Raw genomic sequence first — 16,868 nt, 5'->3', positions numbered from 1 at the left:
CCCCCCCCCCCCCCCCCAGGGAGCCCAGCCCCAGCGGACTCACACTTCAGCCCTGTGAGGCCCTGAGCAGAGACTCCAGCGGCGCCACGCCCAGACTTCTGACCTACAGAAAAGGAGACAATAAATTCCTCTTGTCTTAAGTTGCTACGTTTGTGGTATTTTGTTACACAGCAATAGAAAACCAAGAACCCACTTTGATAAGTTCCGGCAGAAGGCCCTAGGACACCCCGCTAGGAGGGAGCTTGGTGCCGGGCTGAGGGCAGCAGTGGGTGGATGTGCTCCCACCGCTGGTACCCCTGTGAGGCCAGAGCACCTGCCTGGGGCTATAAGGGGCAGAGGGGAGGCAGACACTTGGCCGCGAGGCTTCCTGCTTGGGGGCCAGCCGGGGGCTGGGGACCTTGGCATCCTGCTGCCTGTCCTCAAATCTGACCTATCACTGCATCCAGAGGATGTCTGTGGGAGCCCCTCGCCATGCACCACCGCAGCCCACAACCCGGGGCGGGGGGCCTCGGGCAGAGGCGGGTGAGCATAGGTGTTGGATGGGAGCTCTGATTCCGGACTCCTGCCCTCTATCCCGAAACTCCTCATCAAGGACAGCGCCCCCCTGCAAAACACACAGCCTAGAGGGAGGCCCCGCCCAGGGCCAGGGGCCTGTGCCCAGCCCCCCAGTCTCTCTGCGCCCTGCTGTCCTCTCCCCTCTGCAGCCCTGCTTTCTCTCCTGCAAGGGACAATTAGTGGCCTTGGCTTTAATTAGCTAACGATCCCCTTCAGCTCCAATCACTTGAAATGACAAGGGAGTGCTGGGGGAGGGGACCTCAGCCCAGTGACCCTGTGAAGCCTGCAACAGACCCTTCAGGTCCTGCTGGCTTCTCTGGGCTCTGTCCATCCCAAGCCCGGCTCCTTACATCACAGGCGATGGGCTGCAGTGACCCTGACTGGAAGATGTGTCCTAGCCTCTGGGTTCACCTTCCTATTCCCCACCCCCAGCCCCTGTGGCCGGCTTTGCATCCTGCGGCAGGAGCTGAGCCACCTGTTGTGGCCTGTCCATCGTACGGTGGGCCCAAGGGAACTGACTGTCAGAGCTAGAGGCCCGCAGACCTCAGACTCTCCATCCCCTCTCCTCCCTGCCCCCGCGACTCATCACCCCACTTGGGCTCTGTCCACCCGGACCACACCACAGTGGCCTGTGGCCAAGGCCCTGCCACTCAGGCTGGGCAGGAAGGACAGGGTGATGGGGACATCTGGGGTGCCGACAGAGCTGAGGAAAAGAGGCCACGAAGATGCCAAGTCACAAGACAACCTCAGGTGGGGACAAAGGCGGTACAGGATGTACCCAGGGCAACAGACAGAAAACAACTGGGCACTTCAGACAGCGAGACCCAGGAAGGGCCCTTGCAGGTGGGGTGTGGAGGGGAGGCCAAGGCCCAGCTCCAGGCCCTGAGATTCCTCCTGACGTCTATGGGCAAAGCCAGCCTTGGCACCTTCTTGGTCCCCAACATTCAGCACCCCCAACACAGTTCCTGGACTGAGATCCCAGCCGGGCCCTGGCCCCATGCTGCCTTCCTTTGGGCTCCGAGTGCCCGGCCTGTCCCCCTCAGAGTGTCCTTTCATCTCCCAGCTCAGGGTGTGCATGTCCTCAAGAATCCAAATGCAGCCGACACGGGCTCAAATCTCAGCCTCAGGGCTTGTGAGCTGGGTGAACCTGGGCAACTGTCTTTCCTTCCCTGGGCCTCAGTGTCCTCCCTGTAAATTGGGGCCAACGACAAGGGCCTCCTGGTGGGGATACAGGGACTCAGTGCGGGGAAGCAGGCAGAGAGCCTGGACAGAGCATGCGCACGGGAGCTGTTCCACGCGTGTTACCGTCGGGGCTCCACCACAGCTCTGGGGGTGAGGGCAGCCCAGATCCGAGCAGGGGCCTGGTCCGACAGCCCAGACCATGCAGCAGGCTCCAGGGTGACCACGTGGTCATGTCTGTGCTGCAAGGAGAGGCCCTCAGGCAGCCTCCCTGAGGTGGGGACCTGCTTGGCCCTAGGGACTAACAGGGGATCCGGGAAGCTTGAAATGGACCTAAAGGAGGACAGGAGGGGCACTAGAGCAAAGGAGCGAAGGTGGGAGTCCAGGCCCCTGAGGAGGCAGGACACTTGGGGGAGCTTGAGTGAGGAGACTGGAAAGGGGGCTGGGGCCAGGCCAAGGAAGCCTTGACGATGGCACGGAGGGTGTGGGGCGGGAATGGGCGGGATGCAGCAGCCGCGGGGCCTGGGTGGGCAAGGGGAAGAGACGCCCTTCCTCCAGTAAGGAAGGGAGGACTAAGGGCCGGAACTCAGACAGGATGGGATGGGAAAGAGGCAGAGAAGAGGAGCCTTTCCGAAGCCAGATGCTGGGACTGAAGTAAGGAACGAGGAAGAGGCGAAAAGTTAAAGCTGAGCTGGGCTTGGAACACAGCGCGCCTCCCCAGCCAGCAGGTACAGGTGGGGCCTGAGGCCAGAGGGCAGAGCTGGGAGGCTGGGCCACCACCTGGGTGTGAACAAGACAACCTGTGTCCCTCGTCTGGGGATGGTGACACTGGGGACTTCTGTGTGGGAGACGCTGGTGTATGCCCATGGGTACAGGGCACTAAATCACACAGCTCGTGGTGTCCCATTTACTTAAAAAAATAAAGCAATGCTGGCATGGGCCTAGAGGCTCATGCTGAAGTGGTCACAGAGCTTACCTTACCTTGGGGAGGGCTGGGAACGGGACGTGTGTGAAGGAGGGCCTGCTTGTGTTGTTAAAGTTTTATAAGACAAGAATGTATTTCTGTATATTTCTTGTATGAAATAAAAACTGATCTAGAGTTTGGTAGGTGACCCCAGAGAAGAATCTGTGCACAGGGGGGATGGAAGTCTACCACAGGGGCACGGGGGAGGGGAGGAATGGCCCCCTCTTGTCGTCTGATGGGTCCCAGAGCCAAGGAGAGCTGTGTGGCGGGACTGAAAGCCTGGGCAGGTTTATAGGTGGGACGCTGCACCAGTGTGAGACCTGGCCCTGGGATATCTTCTCACAGGCCGTTCCATGAGCCAACCACAGCTGTGTGAGAACGTTCCACGTCTATCAAATACATCGGCTGTGCCGGGCTCTGGGCTGCACAGCTGAGTAAGATGCGGGAAGTGTAGTGGGTGCCCAGGGAGGGCAAGCCCCCACCCATGGAGGTAGCACAGGACCAGAGGAGAGAAGCTGGCATCCCAAGAAGGATGCGTGGCAATTGGCCAATGGAAGAGATGCTGGGAGAAGGCTGTTCCAAGCAGCCGGAACAGCAAGTGCTAAGTCCCTGTGGTGAGTGAGAGCCAGCTAAGGTCTGGGAGATGACAACAGGTCACAGTGACCAGGGGAAGAGAGGCAGGGGGTAGGGAGGCAGAGCGAGGCAGGCTGGGAAGAGGTCGCTGCCTCGCGGCCACTTCCGTGTGAGTTCTATCCTGGGGGTGAGGAGGGGCACTGCCAGCCGGAGGCCAGTGGGGGGACTGGGGCAGCTCCCCAGGCTGGGGCGGGCATAGCAAGGTGTTGGGACCTAGCAGAGGAGCTCAGCTGGGGGTCTGCACTGGGGAGCCTCTGGGGCCCAGCCCAGTGACGGCCAGGAAGTTTGGGGGAGGAGATGGACAAGGCCCGGAAGCCCAAGGGCTGTCCTCCCTCCAGGCCCAGGAATCTGAAAGCAAGTGGACAGCAAGGTCCCTAGCCCCTCGCCTGGCCAGGAGCAGATCCCACTGGGAGCTCAGGCAGGGCCAACGGGCACCCTACTCACCCCAACTGGTGATAGCAACAGAGTGGAATGAAGGCACAGGCTGGGTGGTGGGGTACATGGACCCTTGTACCCAGCTTTCCAACAGGAGTCTGAGTCAATACAGTGTAGTGGCTGCCCGGCAGCTCCGGCCTTTCCCACCCCCTCCCTGCCACCCTGGCCACTTGGGAGAGTCATTTCATTTCTCAAATTAAAAATCCATTTTGTGCTGTGAATAATAGATGGAATGAGCCCTGGGAGGCTGGGCGGAGGACAGGAAGCTGGTTGGGGGACATGTTTTCCAAGGCAAGGAAGATGCTGCGGCACTGTTGGAGGTGGGGAGTGGACTGGTGGGGGTGGGATGGAACAGGGGGGCATCTCCCAGAGCAGAGGCAGGGCTAGGGGGTTCACGTTCGAGCAGCAGGCAAATAGAGGCCCAGTCTGTCCCTACACATGCAGGCCAGACAGGTGCAGAGATGGGTCTGATCACGATGGGCTCCAGGCTGGCTTCAGGTCAGCAGCCCTCCTCTGAGGTCAAGCACTTAGCACCTCGCTTGGTGGAAGCTGAATAGACGGGAGTCATTAGCGTGGGGACTGCTGTACCCATAGAGTGAGGCAGACAAGGGGCTGCTCTGACCCCTTCCCCAGAAGCCAGACACCGTGATGCCCCGCCCAGCAGGGTGGGCTAGAATCTGGGAAGGGAAGAGGCAGAGGCTCCCCTCACTTCTGCCCGTAGCGCTGCACCCCTTTCTCTCTCCGGCCAGCTGCTCCCCTGCTCTCCCTGCCCCAAACAGGCATTCAGCTGCCCCCTCAGGGCTTGGCCTCGTCCTGCCATTCTCCTGCTCCTCAGTCAGGGAGTCATTCTGACAACAGAGAGGGGACACCGCGAGATTCACAAGGAGATTGAGGAAGCTGGGGGCCAGATGCCTAGCGCCCTGCACGCAGCTTCCCTTTCCGAGGAGGGACAGAAGGGCTCAGGAGGCGGGGCCTGGTCGCTCTTTATTGGTGGGCGGTGCAGGGGGACTAGGACTGAGTGGTCACGGGCCCAGTCCTCAGTCAGCTCCCGTGGGTCCTACCTGCTGCGCTCAGGCCTGGGGGAGCCTCTGGGCTGTGGTGAGGGATGAGGTGCTGTACAGAGACGCGAGATGGAGCCAGGCAGACAGACAGGGTGGCCTGGCCGGGAGCTGGGAGGCAGATGAAGAGATCAATGGCAGCTGAGAGTCTGGGAGAGGGATGGCCAGGAGGGGGGTCCTGCAGCTGACCTGGGAGGGCGGGGGGTGGAGGAGGCGCTGAGGGCCTGGGTGCCCCACCCCTCAGTGACTGGAGCAGCAGAGTCCCTGGGGAAGCATGTTTGCCTTTGTGCCTTTCTGTCGGAAGAGAGTCGGCTCCCTGAGACAATATCCATTTTTATATTTCTTGGAAATTTTGTGGCATTCATTTCAGGGAAAATAAAAAGCTGTCATTGTTGGAGAAATGATACCAATCAGGACCTGAAAAGGCTGGAAAATTATCCTCCTGGAGACAAAAACATTGAGGGAAAAATGCAGATTAAAAGCACAAAGAGACACTTTGCCACCGCCCTGCCCTCCCCTCCCCCTTTATGGAATCACCACGTTTTACATAATTCCACCTCCCCTAGGTAGAATTAACTGGACGCAAGGAGAACTCACGGGTCAAAGGAGGACCCTGAGATGGCCAGAGATGGAGGCACAGAGTATCCAGAGTGGTAGCTCAGAGGTGGACAGTTGGACAGAAAAGGGACAGGCAGGATGGGGGCAGAGGTGGCCACTCAGGGCCAGTGGCCAGTAGCCAGGCTGATAAGCAGCCCCAGGGAGGGGACAGGGTATTGGGTCCTTTATTTCCTGCCTTGTTCCGGTTCTTATCAGATGGGGCTCCACAGCAGTCTTGGGCTGTCTCTAAGGTTGTTTAGGTCAGTCTTGCAAGCTGGAACCGTCAGGCCTGAGAGTGCTGGTGTTTCTCTGAGGTCCCCTGCTAAGGATGCTGCAAGCAGAGAGATGGGTAGGGCAGGACGGAAAAAACGTGGGTCACAGAAATAGTATCATTCATCCAAGAAGCTCCAAGTTCTCTGTGGGTACAGTGGTGAGTGAGCCTGGCAGAAGTAGGCCTTGTGCCCAGGGGCTGCAAGTCGTGGGAGGGAGGTCCCACATTAAGAAAGCAAATTGAACCAGAAGAAAGGAGTGGGTGGATAAATTCATAGTACCCCCTGGCTCCTGCAAGGCGGGCTCTTTCATTAGTCTCTAGTTGGTCCCCCTCCTCCACTCCACCGTCTACCCCAGGGGCTTTCAGAGCAGTGGGTACCAAGGGCAGTCAAGGTTTGGGGAGGCGCGTGGTCTCAGCGCTGCGGCCCCTTCTTGCGGCAGCCACTGAGGCTCTTCCTCCACCACTGCCAACCAACACCCCGACATGTCCCCGGGGGAGGGCTGGGCATGGGCAGGAGCTAAAGGGGAGGACCCGGAAAGCCCCTTACTGAAACCCCTCTGGTCCAGGCGCTGTGCCAGGCGGTACAGGCGCAATTTCAGCGCACCCCACAGCCTTTCAGCGCGTCCTCCCTGCACGGTGCTCCCGTCCTGTGGGCTGGGCTGGCCCACTAGCTTCTTTATTTTCAGCTTGAGCCTCTTTCCGGCGGGCTGGTAGGCATCCCTGAGTGGGAGCACCGGAACGGAGGGGACCTGAGGCCCTCCCTCCTCTCGGGGCTGGAATCCCAGAGCCCAGGGCCTGTGCTAGACCCTTGGGAGCGTGTTCCCGAAGCCTCCTTCCCCGCCCCCGAGCTGCCACAGAGCTGACAGGTAGCCGGCATGGAGGCAGAAAGAAGGAGGGAGCGCTGGGGGGCGGGCGGAGGAGGGTGGAGCCGCCCGCGCGCCCCCTCCCTCGGGGCCGGCGGGCGGCGCAGCGAGGCACGGCAGCAGAGGAGGCGGCGGGCGCACTGAGACAGCGGCCACCCGCCCAGCTCTGCCCCGGCTCCGGCTCCGGCTCCGGCCCCGGCCGCAGCCCCGGCCCCGGCCCCGGCCCCGGCTCGGGCTCGATCCGCTCTGTTCCCGCTCCGCCCGGGCGCGCACCTGCCGGGTAAGTGGCACCCGAGCCCGCGGCCGCCGCGGCCACATCAACCACCACCTCCGCCGCCACCGCCGCGCCTAGCCTCCAGGCTTTGTCTGCGTCCTCGCAGCTCCGGCTCAGGCTGCGGCTGCGACTCCCGGGCTTGGTTCTCTGGCGCCGCGGACTGCGCGGGGCCAGCTCGCTCTGCGCCGGGGATGAAACTTCGCCCAAGTTTGGGTTCCGGGGAGAACCTGTTGAAGCCGGGAGTGGCCCAGGGCGAGGACGGGGGACGAAACCGGTTCCGGGTCCTTTAGGGCCGTCGGGGCTTTCTCCCTGATCCTGGGCGGGATGGCGCGCCGGCGCGGGCCGCTTGGGAACGGGACTGGTGGGCGTTCTGGCCATTGGTAGAGAAGACAGGGCTGGGGATGGCTCTGCGGACAACCGCGAGGACAAAGTTTGGTTCTTTAGTCGCTTTCTTGAGCGTCTAGTTCCCGTGCGGAAAGCTGAAGGCGGCTTCAGGGTCTTGCATAGAAGCGGCACTGACCGCACCTCCTTTCCCCTGCCTCCGCTTTCCCCCTCCCCCCACCTGGCCTTGGCTGTAGCAGGTCCGGAACAAGAAATGCAAAGAGAAGAGAAACAGCCTTTCATTGAAGGCCTGCTACGTGCCAGGCCCCATGCTCGGTGCTCCCCTGCTTTATTACGGGCCTCCCAAACCTGCGGCGGGCATTTGTATGCGGGGAGAGGGGAGGTTAAAGGACCCCACTGTGCAGTGTGGTAGATGGTGGCCACTCTGAGCGGTCCCCTTCCTTCATTCTCCGAGTGGCGCAGGGAGGCCAGGCCCCAGGCCCACTCGTTGTTGGGGACTCGGGGTGGCCTCCAGCCTTTGGACCTAGGCCTGTGCCTTTCCTCGTCGTGCTCATGGACCCCGTCGAGCCCCAGTACCCTTCTGAGCCTGTATCTCCCTTTCCCGCAGCTGCGGCCCTGGGGGACCATGCGCCGGCCCGCTAGGAGCCTGGCGGCCGGGAGCATCCTGTAGCTGAGATCGCCAAGGGCTGCACGGTGGTGCCCGCGGCGCCATGGAGGCCCCGTATTCGATGACAGCACACTACGACGAGTTCCAGGAGGTCAAGTACGTGAGCCGGTGCGGTGGGGGAGGCGCGCGGGGAACTTCGCTGCCCCCCGGCTTCCCGCTGAGTGCGGGGCGCAGCGCCCCCGGGGCCCGGGCCGGGCTGCCGCGCTGGAACCGGCGCGAGGTGTGCCTGCTGTCGGGGCTGGTGTTCGCCGCGGGCCTCTGTGCCATCCTGGCCGCCATGCTGGCTCTCAAGTACCTGGGCCCGGGAGCGGCGGGAGGCGCCACCTGCTCCGAGGGCTGCCCGGAGCGAAAGGCCTTCGCGCGCGCCGCCCGCTTCTTGGCCTCCAACCTGGACGCCAGCATAGACCCGTGCCAGGACTTCTACTCCTTCGCGTGCGGCGGCTGGCTGCGGCGCCACGCCATCCCGGACGACAAGCTCACCTACGGCACCATCGCGGCCATCGGCGAGCAGAACGAGGAGCGCCTGCGGCAATTGCTGGCGCGGTCCGGGGGCGGGCCCGGCGGCGCAGCCCAGCGCAAGGTGCGCGCTTTCTTCCGCTCCTGCCTGGACATGCGTGAAATCGAACGGCTCGGCCCGCGGCCCATGCTCGAGGTCATCGAGGACTGCGGGGGCTGGGACCTGGGTGGCGCGGCGGAGCGCCCGGGGGCGGCGGCGCCCTGGGACCTCAACCGGCTGCTGTACAAGGCTCAGGGCGTGTACAGCGCCGCCGCGCTCTTCTCGCTCACCGTCAGTCTGGACGACAGGAACTCCTCGCGCTACGTCATCCGCGTGAGTGCGGCCCCCCTCCCGCACCGGGCATCCCACAAGCGGCTAGGAACTAGCGGTGCCTCGGCCTGGCATGCCTGCCCCGCGCTCCCTTTGCGCCCAGAAGACGGGTGCGGAAGGGGAGGGGAGGGGAGAGGAACGGAAGGGAGCGCGCACCGGCAGAGCGCGGGAGGAGGGCGCAAGTAATTTCCCTCGAGTAATTGCGGTGTTTAGCAGAGCCGCGGGAGCCGCAATCTCCCAGCCCTCTGGCAGCGGTGAGAGCTCGGAGGGAGGGGTGTACTGATGGGCTGTGGTGACAGGCCTGTCGGGCTGGGGCGGGCTGGGATGCCTGCGGGGCGGAGGACCAAGTGTCAGTGCGCCCCTCACAGGCAGGGAGAGGACTGGGTTACAGGAGGAAAGGTGGGGGGCGCCCCCCTCTGTCCCCAGGCTAGGCCGGTCAGGTGTGTGGGCTTAGACCAGCTTCTCTGGAATGGGGGAGGGGCTGCTGTCTTTATGCTCCCCGGGCTGGTGACAGTGGATGTCTGGCGTGTTCTCAGTTGGCCTTTTCGGATGGGAATTCAGTCTGTTTGCAGGAGCCGGGAGAGTTGATCCCTGTCCCCCATCTCTCTCCACAGATTGACCAGGATGGGCTCACGCTGCCAGAGAGGACCCTGTACTTAGCTCAGGATGAGGAGAGTGAGAAGGTGTGGGCGCATGCGGTGGGGTTCAGGGAAGGCCTGGGCCTGCGGGCGGCCTGGACCAGGGCCCGGCGCCGACTGCATCCTTGCCGTGCCCCTCCTGGCGCAGATCCTGGCAGCTTACCGGGTGTTCATGGAGCGCCTGCTCAGCCTCCTGGGTGCTGAGGCTGTAGAGAAAAAGGCCCAGGAGATCCTGCAGCTGGAGCAGCGGCTGGCCAACGTGAGCAGGGCGCCGGCTGTGTGCTGGGGGCGGGGAGCACTGGGCGGGGCTTGGCCAGCTCTGCCCTCCTCCCCCAGATCACAGTGTCAGAGTACGATGACCTCCGGCGAGACGTTAGCTCCGTATACAATAAGGTGACACTGGGGCAGCTCCAGAAGATCACCCCCCACGTGAGTGTGACCCAGCCCTGGTGGGGGAGGCGCTGATCTTGGGACTCCTGGGCTGTCCCCTCCCCAGGGACGAGCAAGGCCTTCCATGGCCATGGACTCACCCCGCCACCCCACCCCACTGTCCCCATCCGTGGTCCCACAGCTGCGGTGGAAGTGGCTGCTGGACCAGATCTTCCAGGAGGACTTCTCAGAGGATGAAGAGCTCGTGCTTCTGGCTACAGACTATATGCAGCAGGTGTCCCAGCTCATCCGCTCCACACCCCGCAGGTACAGCTGCCCGTCACCTGCCTGCTACCCGCCTGCCCCCCAGGCCCCCCCTCCCCCGCATCCCAGACCTATCTGCTTGGAGAGCTTTGAATTTCTGCCTCCACCTCTGTCCGGTCCACCCACTCTGGGGAGGCAGGCGAGGAGCACCAGAAAAGGAGTCCAGACCCCTAGGTTCAGACCTGGCTGTCCCACCTTCTCTGTGGGACCCTGGGCAGAGCTGTGAGCTGCCCGGGCTGCGGTTTCCTCATGTGGGGTCGGTGAGGCTTGAGTGAGTCTGAAGTCAGGAGGGGAAATGGTGGCCGCAACTCTGCTCCCCCAGGGCCACCTTGAGGAAAGCCTCCCTGGTCTCTGGCCCGCTTGGGAAGGACCTGAGGCCTCTCGAGGCCAGTTCTGAGGCAGGCAGTCACCCCAAGTGGCCATTCTCCCACCCCACGGCAAGTCAGAAACCAGTGCTGGCCCGTGCCCCGTCAGCCTCAGGTTCGGTGGCCTGAGGTGGGTCTGCTGCGTGTGGGCCCAGCCCTCCTCCCTGACTGGGGCTGGGAGTACCTGGAATGGCCCTCAGTCCTGTGCAGGTGCTTGGTCCCGCCCTAGGCTGGGGGGCTGGGGGCTGGGGGTGGGGCGCCCGCGCACGTGAGCCTGTCGGGACACCCAGCTGCTTCACCTGGCCCTCAGGATCCTACACAACTACCTGGTGTGGCGCGTGGTGGTGGTCCTGAGTGAGCACCTGTCCCCACCATTCCGAGAGGCCCTGCACGAGCTGGCACGGGAGATGGAGGGCAGCGACAAGCCACAGGAGCTGGCCCGTGTCTGCCTGGGCCAGGCCAACCGTCACTTTGGCATGGCGCTCGGTGCTCTCTTTGTACATGAGCACTTCTCAGCTGCCAGCAAGGCCAAGGTCAGGCTGCCCTGGCCTTGAGGGTAGGGGTGTGGGTCCTGAGATGGGCATGAAGTTCTTGCATGGCCTTGGTCCAAGCATGAGGAGCATGCGGAACCCCGCACATCCCCCTGCAGCCAAGGGCACCGGGCTCAGCTGAGGGCTCTGAGCCTCCAGGCTACTCCTCACCAGGCTTCCTCCTCCAGGAAGCCTACCTGGTTTGTCAGCTGCAGGACCCTCTCCCCACCAAGCTCCTGCCCTCCCTGCTCTGCCGTGCTCAGTGAGGTGGCCTTAGGAATGCTGAGCAGCAAGCCCTGGGCTTAGGAAGTGGTGCTGAATGATTAGGGGGTACCCCTTACTCCAGGTGCTGGGGGCTCAGAGCTAAGGCCTCCTGGGTTGACCCTTGATTCCTGACCCCTGACCCTGCAGGTACAGCAGCTGGTAGAAGACATCAAGTACATCTTGGGCCAGCGCCTGGAGGAGCTGGACTGGATGGATGCTGAGACCAAGGCGGCCGCTCGGGCCAAGGTGACGTGGGACCCTTTTCCCATTTGTTGGTTCCACAATCACACAGTAAGTGCCTACTGTGTGCCAAGCACTGGGATAACAAAAGAGACAAAGACGCCTCTTGTGGAGTTGGCGTCACCCAGCCTGCTTTCCCCTTTGCCTGGGCCCCAGCCCTATGCCGGCCCTGGAGCTTTCTCCCTTAGAAGCGTGGAAGGCCATCTCCTGAGGCCCTGGCCCACTCACCACCCTCTCGCCTGCAGCTCCAGTACATGATGGTGATGGTGGGCTACCCGGACTTCCTGCTCAAACCCGAGGCTGTGGACAAGGAGTATGAGGTGGGCCTGCCCCTGCCCTACCCAGCCTGACCCCTCAGGCTTCTCCAGGCCTGTGGCCGAGGCCCCCATGGAGACCAACCACCACCACAGAGAAGGAGCCACAGCCCTCAGCTGACGGACGCGGGGAGGGCGTGGGGCCTGCTGGGTGCTGGTCTGGCCCTGCCCCGGCCTGCTGCTGAGTGCTGCCCATCCCCCATGCAGTTTGAGGTCCACGAGAAGACCTACTTCAAGAACATCTTGAACAGCATCCGTTTCAGCATCCAGCTCTCGGTCAAGAAGATCCGGCAGGAGGTGGACAAGTCCACGTGGGTACCTGGCCTGGAGCTGGGGGGTCAGGTGTGCCATGGGGTGCCATGGGGACAGTGTTCCTTACCAACGCCAGGAGGTTGATGCCTCACAGACATGCTGGTGGGGAGCGAGGACCAGGCCTGCATAGGGTGCGAGTGGGGGCTGTCAGCGTGTGGGATCAGCCCAGGGGAGGCCCAGGATATGGCTGTAGGCTGGGACACCAGGGCATCCCTTAAGGAGGAGGAAACTAGGAGGTAGGGGTTGTAGGGGAGGGAGTGTGGGTCCCCCCAGCTGACCCCAGCCTCCCTCCACAGGTGGCTTCTCCCCCCGCAGGCGCTCAATGCCTACTATCTACCCAACAAGAACCAGATGGGTAAGGAGGTGTGTGCAGACAAGGGGCAGGGCCTGGAGGTGGAGAGGGTCTCCCGCTGACCATGGCCTCCCTGCAGTGTTCCCCGCTGGAATCCTGCAGCCTACGCTGTACGACCCTGACTTTCCGCAGTGAGTAGGGAACCTGGCGTGAGCCAGAGCCACGGCCGTGGCCTTGTCTGCGGGGTGGGTGGGGACTGCTCAGATGGCCCCATGCCCGGCCTGGGCACTGCAGTCATGACAGCTGCAACCCTGGGTCCCCATAGTCCCACTTCATCTTTGGTTATTTAGAAAAAGGTGTAGGTTTTTTTGTTTGTTTTTTTTTCATTCTTTTAAATGTCCTGAGTCCCCCTTACCTGGTTTGAGGCTTCTTTGGGTGTTGCAAAACTGGAACAATCCTAGTGATGAGGAAAAAGGCCAAATCCCACGTGGGGTGCCTCAGTTTCCCTCCTGTCTCCCTCCAACCCTGTCTCCTCCCCGCAGCCCTGCTCTGTTAGATGTTATTTCCTAAAAGGCAGCTGCACAGGTATCACTGGCCCCTTTTACGTACCCCACGAGGAAGCTGAGGCACAAGTGTTCTGGGACCGTGCAGTTACCGGCTTCCCTGGGCTACCTCGTGGCCTGGCCAGGGCCTCCTGAGGCCTGGGCAGCAGCTCGGCGGGGCTCTCAGAGGGCGGGTGAGGCTGGGGCCTGACGCTGCTGCCACGGGCCCAGGTCTCTGAACTACGGGGGCATCGGCACCATCATCGGGCATGAGCTGACCCATGGCTACGATGACTGGGGTGAGGCCTGCGGGTGGCCCGAGGGGTGGCGGAGGACAGGCAGTGGCGGGCAGGGTGGTGAGGGCCAATGGAGGCCCTGTGGCTCCCCTGTGCCTGTTGGCTGGTGGATGGGGAGGGCCTTGGTGCCCAGCCGGGCTCTGTGGTGAAGGCCAGTCTCGGCTCGCCCCCAACCGCTGCCCACAGGGGGCCAGTATGACCGCTCCGGCAACCTGCTGCACTGGTGGACAGAGGACTCCCACAGCCGCTTCCTGCGCAAGGCCGAGTGCATAGTCCACCTTTACGACAACTTCACCGTGTACAACCAGCGGGTGAGGCCCCCTCGCTGCCCCCTGGGCCCCTCGGGCCTGGCCAGCGCAGACTAGGAGCGTGCACACCTCCATGCACGCTCACGTGCCTGAACAAACCCAGCGCCGAGCTCCGTGCACACCCGCCAGGGTCTGCGTGCACACTGACTTGGGCAAGAGAATGAGTTCGCAACAGACTCACACCCACGTGGAGCACAAAGTGGGGGGGAGTCCTACCCAAACCCTCTGGGAAAGGCCAGGTGGGTGGAGGCAAGGCCCGAAGGAGGCCAGAGGGCCTTGGGCAGCCTCCAACCTCTTCCCTTCTCGCCAGGTGAATGGCAAGCACACACTTGGAGAGAACATTGCGGACATGGGCGGCCTCAAGCTCGCCTACTATGTGAGCTGCCCCTGCCTGGCCCTCGATCCCCGAGGGAGGAGTGGTGGGGGGCACTGGGGACTGGGCTAGAGACCTAGTCATCCCTGTCTCCCCATCCTGTTGAGCTCTGGTCTTGGAGGGGAGGTGCTGTGCTGGGCACAGGGTCCACTGGAAGAGGGACTCCTAGGCCCCCCGCCTTCCAGGAGAGCAAAGAGGGCTGCCTGGAGGGGGTGGCACTTGCCTGGGGTTAGCATTCTGGGGAGGGAAAAAGGCAGGGGTCCGGGGGGCTCAACAGGGTGGGTGGTGCACAGAGCGGGGGGCGGCTGAGGGCCTGACTGAGTGGAGGGTGCCAGGCGGCCCCGTTGTGGGCCCCGCAGCTCCATGCTCTGCGCCCCCAGGCCTATCAGAAGTGGGTGCGCGAGCACGGCCCCGAGCTCCCGCTGCGCCGGCTCAAGTACACGCACAGTCAGCTATTCTTCATCGCCTTTGCCCAGGTGTGCGGCCGGGGGCCGTAGGGGAGGGGGGAGGGTCACAGCTGCCAGCCCATCTCCCATCAGCCACCCCGCCGAGAGCCCTGTGGGTTCTGGTGGGGGATCGAGGCCTAGTGTGCAGGGCTTCGTCAGTGGACGCCTGGCCTCATGTCCCCGCTCCTTCCCGCCACCCCCACCCTGGCCCAGAACTGGTGCATCAAGCGGCGGTCGCAGTCCATCTACCTGCAGGTGCTGACTGACAAGCACGCACCTGAGCACTACAGGTGCGTCCACCTGCCTGCCTGGGCCTCGTCCCCTCCTTGTGTCTGCGGTGGGAGCGGGTCGGGGTGGGAAGGGACAGCTGGGGTATGGTGGCCTGTGCCACACACTCTGTGGGTCTCTCCCTTGCCCCAGGGTGCTGGGCAGCGTGTCCCAGTTCGACGAGTTCAGCCGGGCCTTCCATTGCCCCAAGGACTCGCCCATGAACCCTGCCCACAAGTGCTCTGTGTGGTGAGCCTGGCTGCCCACCTGCACGCCCCTACTCCCCTGCACGAACTGCCTCTCGCTGGCGGCCGGGGCAGGCATGCACCCGGCTCTGGTCCACTCTGGGTGCCATCCGCCTCCCCAGCCCCTCCAGGACCCAGCACCCAATCACTGTCCCTCACTTCAGGAGGGACCCAGAACAGGGGTGAAGTTGGGCTCCAGGAGGGCCTGGGGGAGAGACGCTAAGGTCCCCAGACTAGGCTCTTGGGAGCCAGACCCCCGCCCAGGCTGGATTGTACAGGCCCCGCCTTCGCTGTGTTCTCGCTGCTAAGTCAGGTCAATAAAGCTACTTTCCTGTTGCCTCCGCCTCCTCAGGGGCCCCCGGAGCATGTGGGACTGGATGAACTCCCAGGGGAGGCTCAGGCCCTTAACAGAATGAGACCCTAGAGAAGACCTTTTTGTCCCCTCCTGGTGGCCTCGGCTGGGCTGCCTCTGTCCCACCTCCCCAGCTCTTGTCTTTCCCACCAAGCACCCACGCTGCTCTCCACCCAAGTCCTGCCGAGGCCCCTGCACGGTCCTGAGGGTGCCCCTGGACCAGTCTCATGGGGGCCAGAGCACCAGTCCCAGTGACCTACACCCCAGCCTGACGCTGGGAGTTAACTTCTCCTGAATGTGCAGAGTGGTGCCCCCCTCAGCCCTGCAGGAGTTTCTGCAGTGTCCCCTAGCCAGTCATCACCCCAGGCTACGCCTCTTGGAGAAAGGGGGCCGGTGATGCGTGGCCTCCAGGCGTCCCCTCCAGCCTGGAGCTCCTGGGAAGAGAGAAGGGGAGGAGCGGTGGGGGCAGGGTGCCGAGGTGGGCTGCAGGCGTGGCCCAGGGTGGGAGGAGAGAAGTGCTGCTCTATCTTGAGCGGGAGGAGCCCCCCTGGGGGATCCCAGGCGTCTGCAGGGCTGAGGCTGCCGGGCCTACCTGCTCCGGTCTGTTTCTCTTACTTCAGGGGTGGCCTAGAGAAATCAGCCACTCCCTGAGCAGTGCCCCGGTAGGTGTGGCCTGTCCCCATCTCCCACTGCAGGGGTGAACCTCTTGCCAGTCCAGCTCCCGTCTTTATGCTCAGATAATGTCTGTCTGCCTCTCAGCCTTGGGTGATATTTTGAAAGTCCCTGTTGTCTGAGCCTTGGATGCACCAACCTGAGGGAGTGGGGACAGAAAACGCACCTGCCACACTGATCGGCCCACAGCGGAGGGTGGGGCTCCGCAGAGAAGAGGCAGGAGCGAAAAAGGACACCAGGGGAGCCAGAGCCGGAGTGGCCGAGTTCCCAGGGGCGGGGGCTCTTCCTCGGGGAAAGATGGTGGAGGCTGCGCTAATCAGTCCAGGGCGCAGAGCCCTGCTCAGAGCTGCCTGTTGCGGGGCGGTAGGGCCCTTGTGTTCAGGGCTCCTGAGAGGTGCTGTGTTTATGGATCTTCCCTGGTTTCCTCCTGAAGCCTCTTTCCCCCTGGGCTGGGCACATACATACCATGTCCTTCGGGCAGTGAGGGCAGAAAGACAGTCTAGCTCCCTGTCTCGACCTGCCACCCACATTCTGGTCGGGGACTTTCTGCGTGCGGTGCCTCACCCCCTCCCTCTGGCCTGGGATCCTGGCTGGAATCGTAATCGTCAGGCCCAGCCCTCTCTGGTCCCCGGCCCGGCTCCCTGCTTTGCCCAGCTCCACCCGAGACTGATCCCTCCTGTCTCCCCGCCAGCCTAGGGGAGGCCTTGGGGTTGGGGGACCTGTAGGGTGAGACTCCAGCAGGAAGTGCAGCGAAGCCCAGGTACCCCTGGGGCCAAGTTCCCGCCCCTTCCGTCTGTGCCCAGCGGAGGGGGCCAGTGGGGTCGGGCATGTGGGCCCCTGGGATAGGACATGGGGTTCCTGGCCTCGAGACTGTCCCGAGCAGGAAGCTGGGAAGCCTGGGGGCCTCAGCTGCTGGCCCGGGGCCTGATGCCCAGCGTGTGTCCCAGCTGGGGACCACCCACCCTTCCAGCAGGGTTGTGGATGACAGGCTGTGAGGCCACCAGAGACCCCTCCGCCTGATGGATTCCTGCCGGGCTCATGGTGGGGGTGGTACT

General features: G+C 63.2%; 1 protein-coding gene across 2 annotated transcripts; it reads left to right on the top strand.

Moving 5' to 3' along the window:
- The first annotated feature begins 6,774 nt into the window (after nucleotides 1-6,774).
- Nucleotides 6,775-15,125, top strand: ECEL1 (endothelin converting enzyme like 1). 2 transcript variants are annotated; one of them, XM_007462756.1, is made up of 18 exons: nucleotides 6,775-6,835; nucleotides 7,779-8,667; nucleotides 9,279-9,347; nucleotides 9,451-9,561; nucleotides 9,639-9,731; nucleotides 9,874-9,998; nucleotides 10,671-10,893; nucleotides 11,302-11,400; nucleotides 11,640-11,714; nucleotides 11,916-12,019; nucleotides 12,317-12,375; nucleotides 12,452-12,503; nucleotides 13,086-13,153; nucleotides 13,337-13,461; nucleotides 13,769-13,834; nucleotides 14,212-14,307; nucleotides 14,491-14,567; nucleotides 14,698-15,125. In XM_007462756.1, the coding sequence occupies exons 2-18, from the start codon at nucleotides 7,882-7,884 to the stop codon at nucleotides 14,795-14,797; spliced, it is 2,328 nt and encodes a 775-aa protein (XP_007462818.1). In that variant the 5' UTR covers nucleotides 6,775-6,835; nucleotides 7,779-7,881; the 3' UTR covers nucleotides 14,798-15,125. The 2 variants fall into 2 exon arrangements, with proteins under 2 accessions (XP_007462818.1, XP_007462819.1); XM_007462757.1 differs by lacking the exon at nucleotides 6,775-6,835 and having other exon boundaries at nucleotides 7,882-8,667; nucleotides 11,916-12,013; nucleotides 14,698-14,797.
- Nucleotides 15,126-16,868: the final 1,743 nt, after the last annotated feature.

This window comes from Lipotes vexillifer, unplaced genomic scaffold, assembly GCF_000442215.2.
Source record: "Lipotes vexillifer unplaced genomic scaffold, Lipotes_vexillifer_v1.1 scaffold860, whole genome shotgun sequence".
Taxonomy (NCBI): Eukaryota; Metazoa; Chordata; class Mammalia; order Artiodactyla; family Lipotidae; genus Lipotes; species Lipotes vexillifer.
The sequence above is the reverse complement of the archived record's forward strand: the minus strand, read 5'-3'. Positions and strand labels throughout refer to the sequence as shown.

Excerpts from the sequence above, each read along its gene's own strand:
- ECEL1 (XM_007462756.1), top strand. The coding sequence starts at position 7,882 with ATGGAGGCCCCGTATTCGATGACAGCACACTACGACGAGTTCCAGGAG. Across the intron at positions 9,562-9,638 it reads TGGAGCAGCGGCTGGCCAAC|ATCACAGTGTCAGAGTACGA; the intron begins GTGAGCAGGGCG and ends CTCCTCCCCCAG. Across the intron at positions 13,154-13,336 it reads CCATGGCTACGATGACTGGG|GGGGCCAGTATGACCGCTCC; the intron begins GTGAGGCCTGCG and ends CGCTGCCCACAG.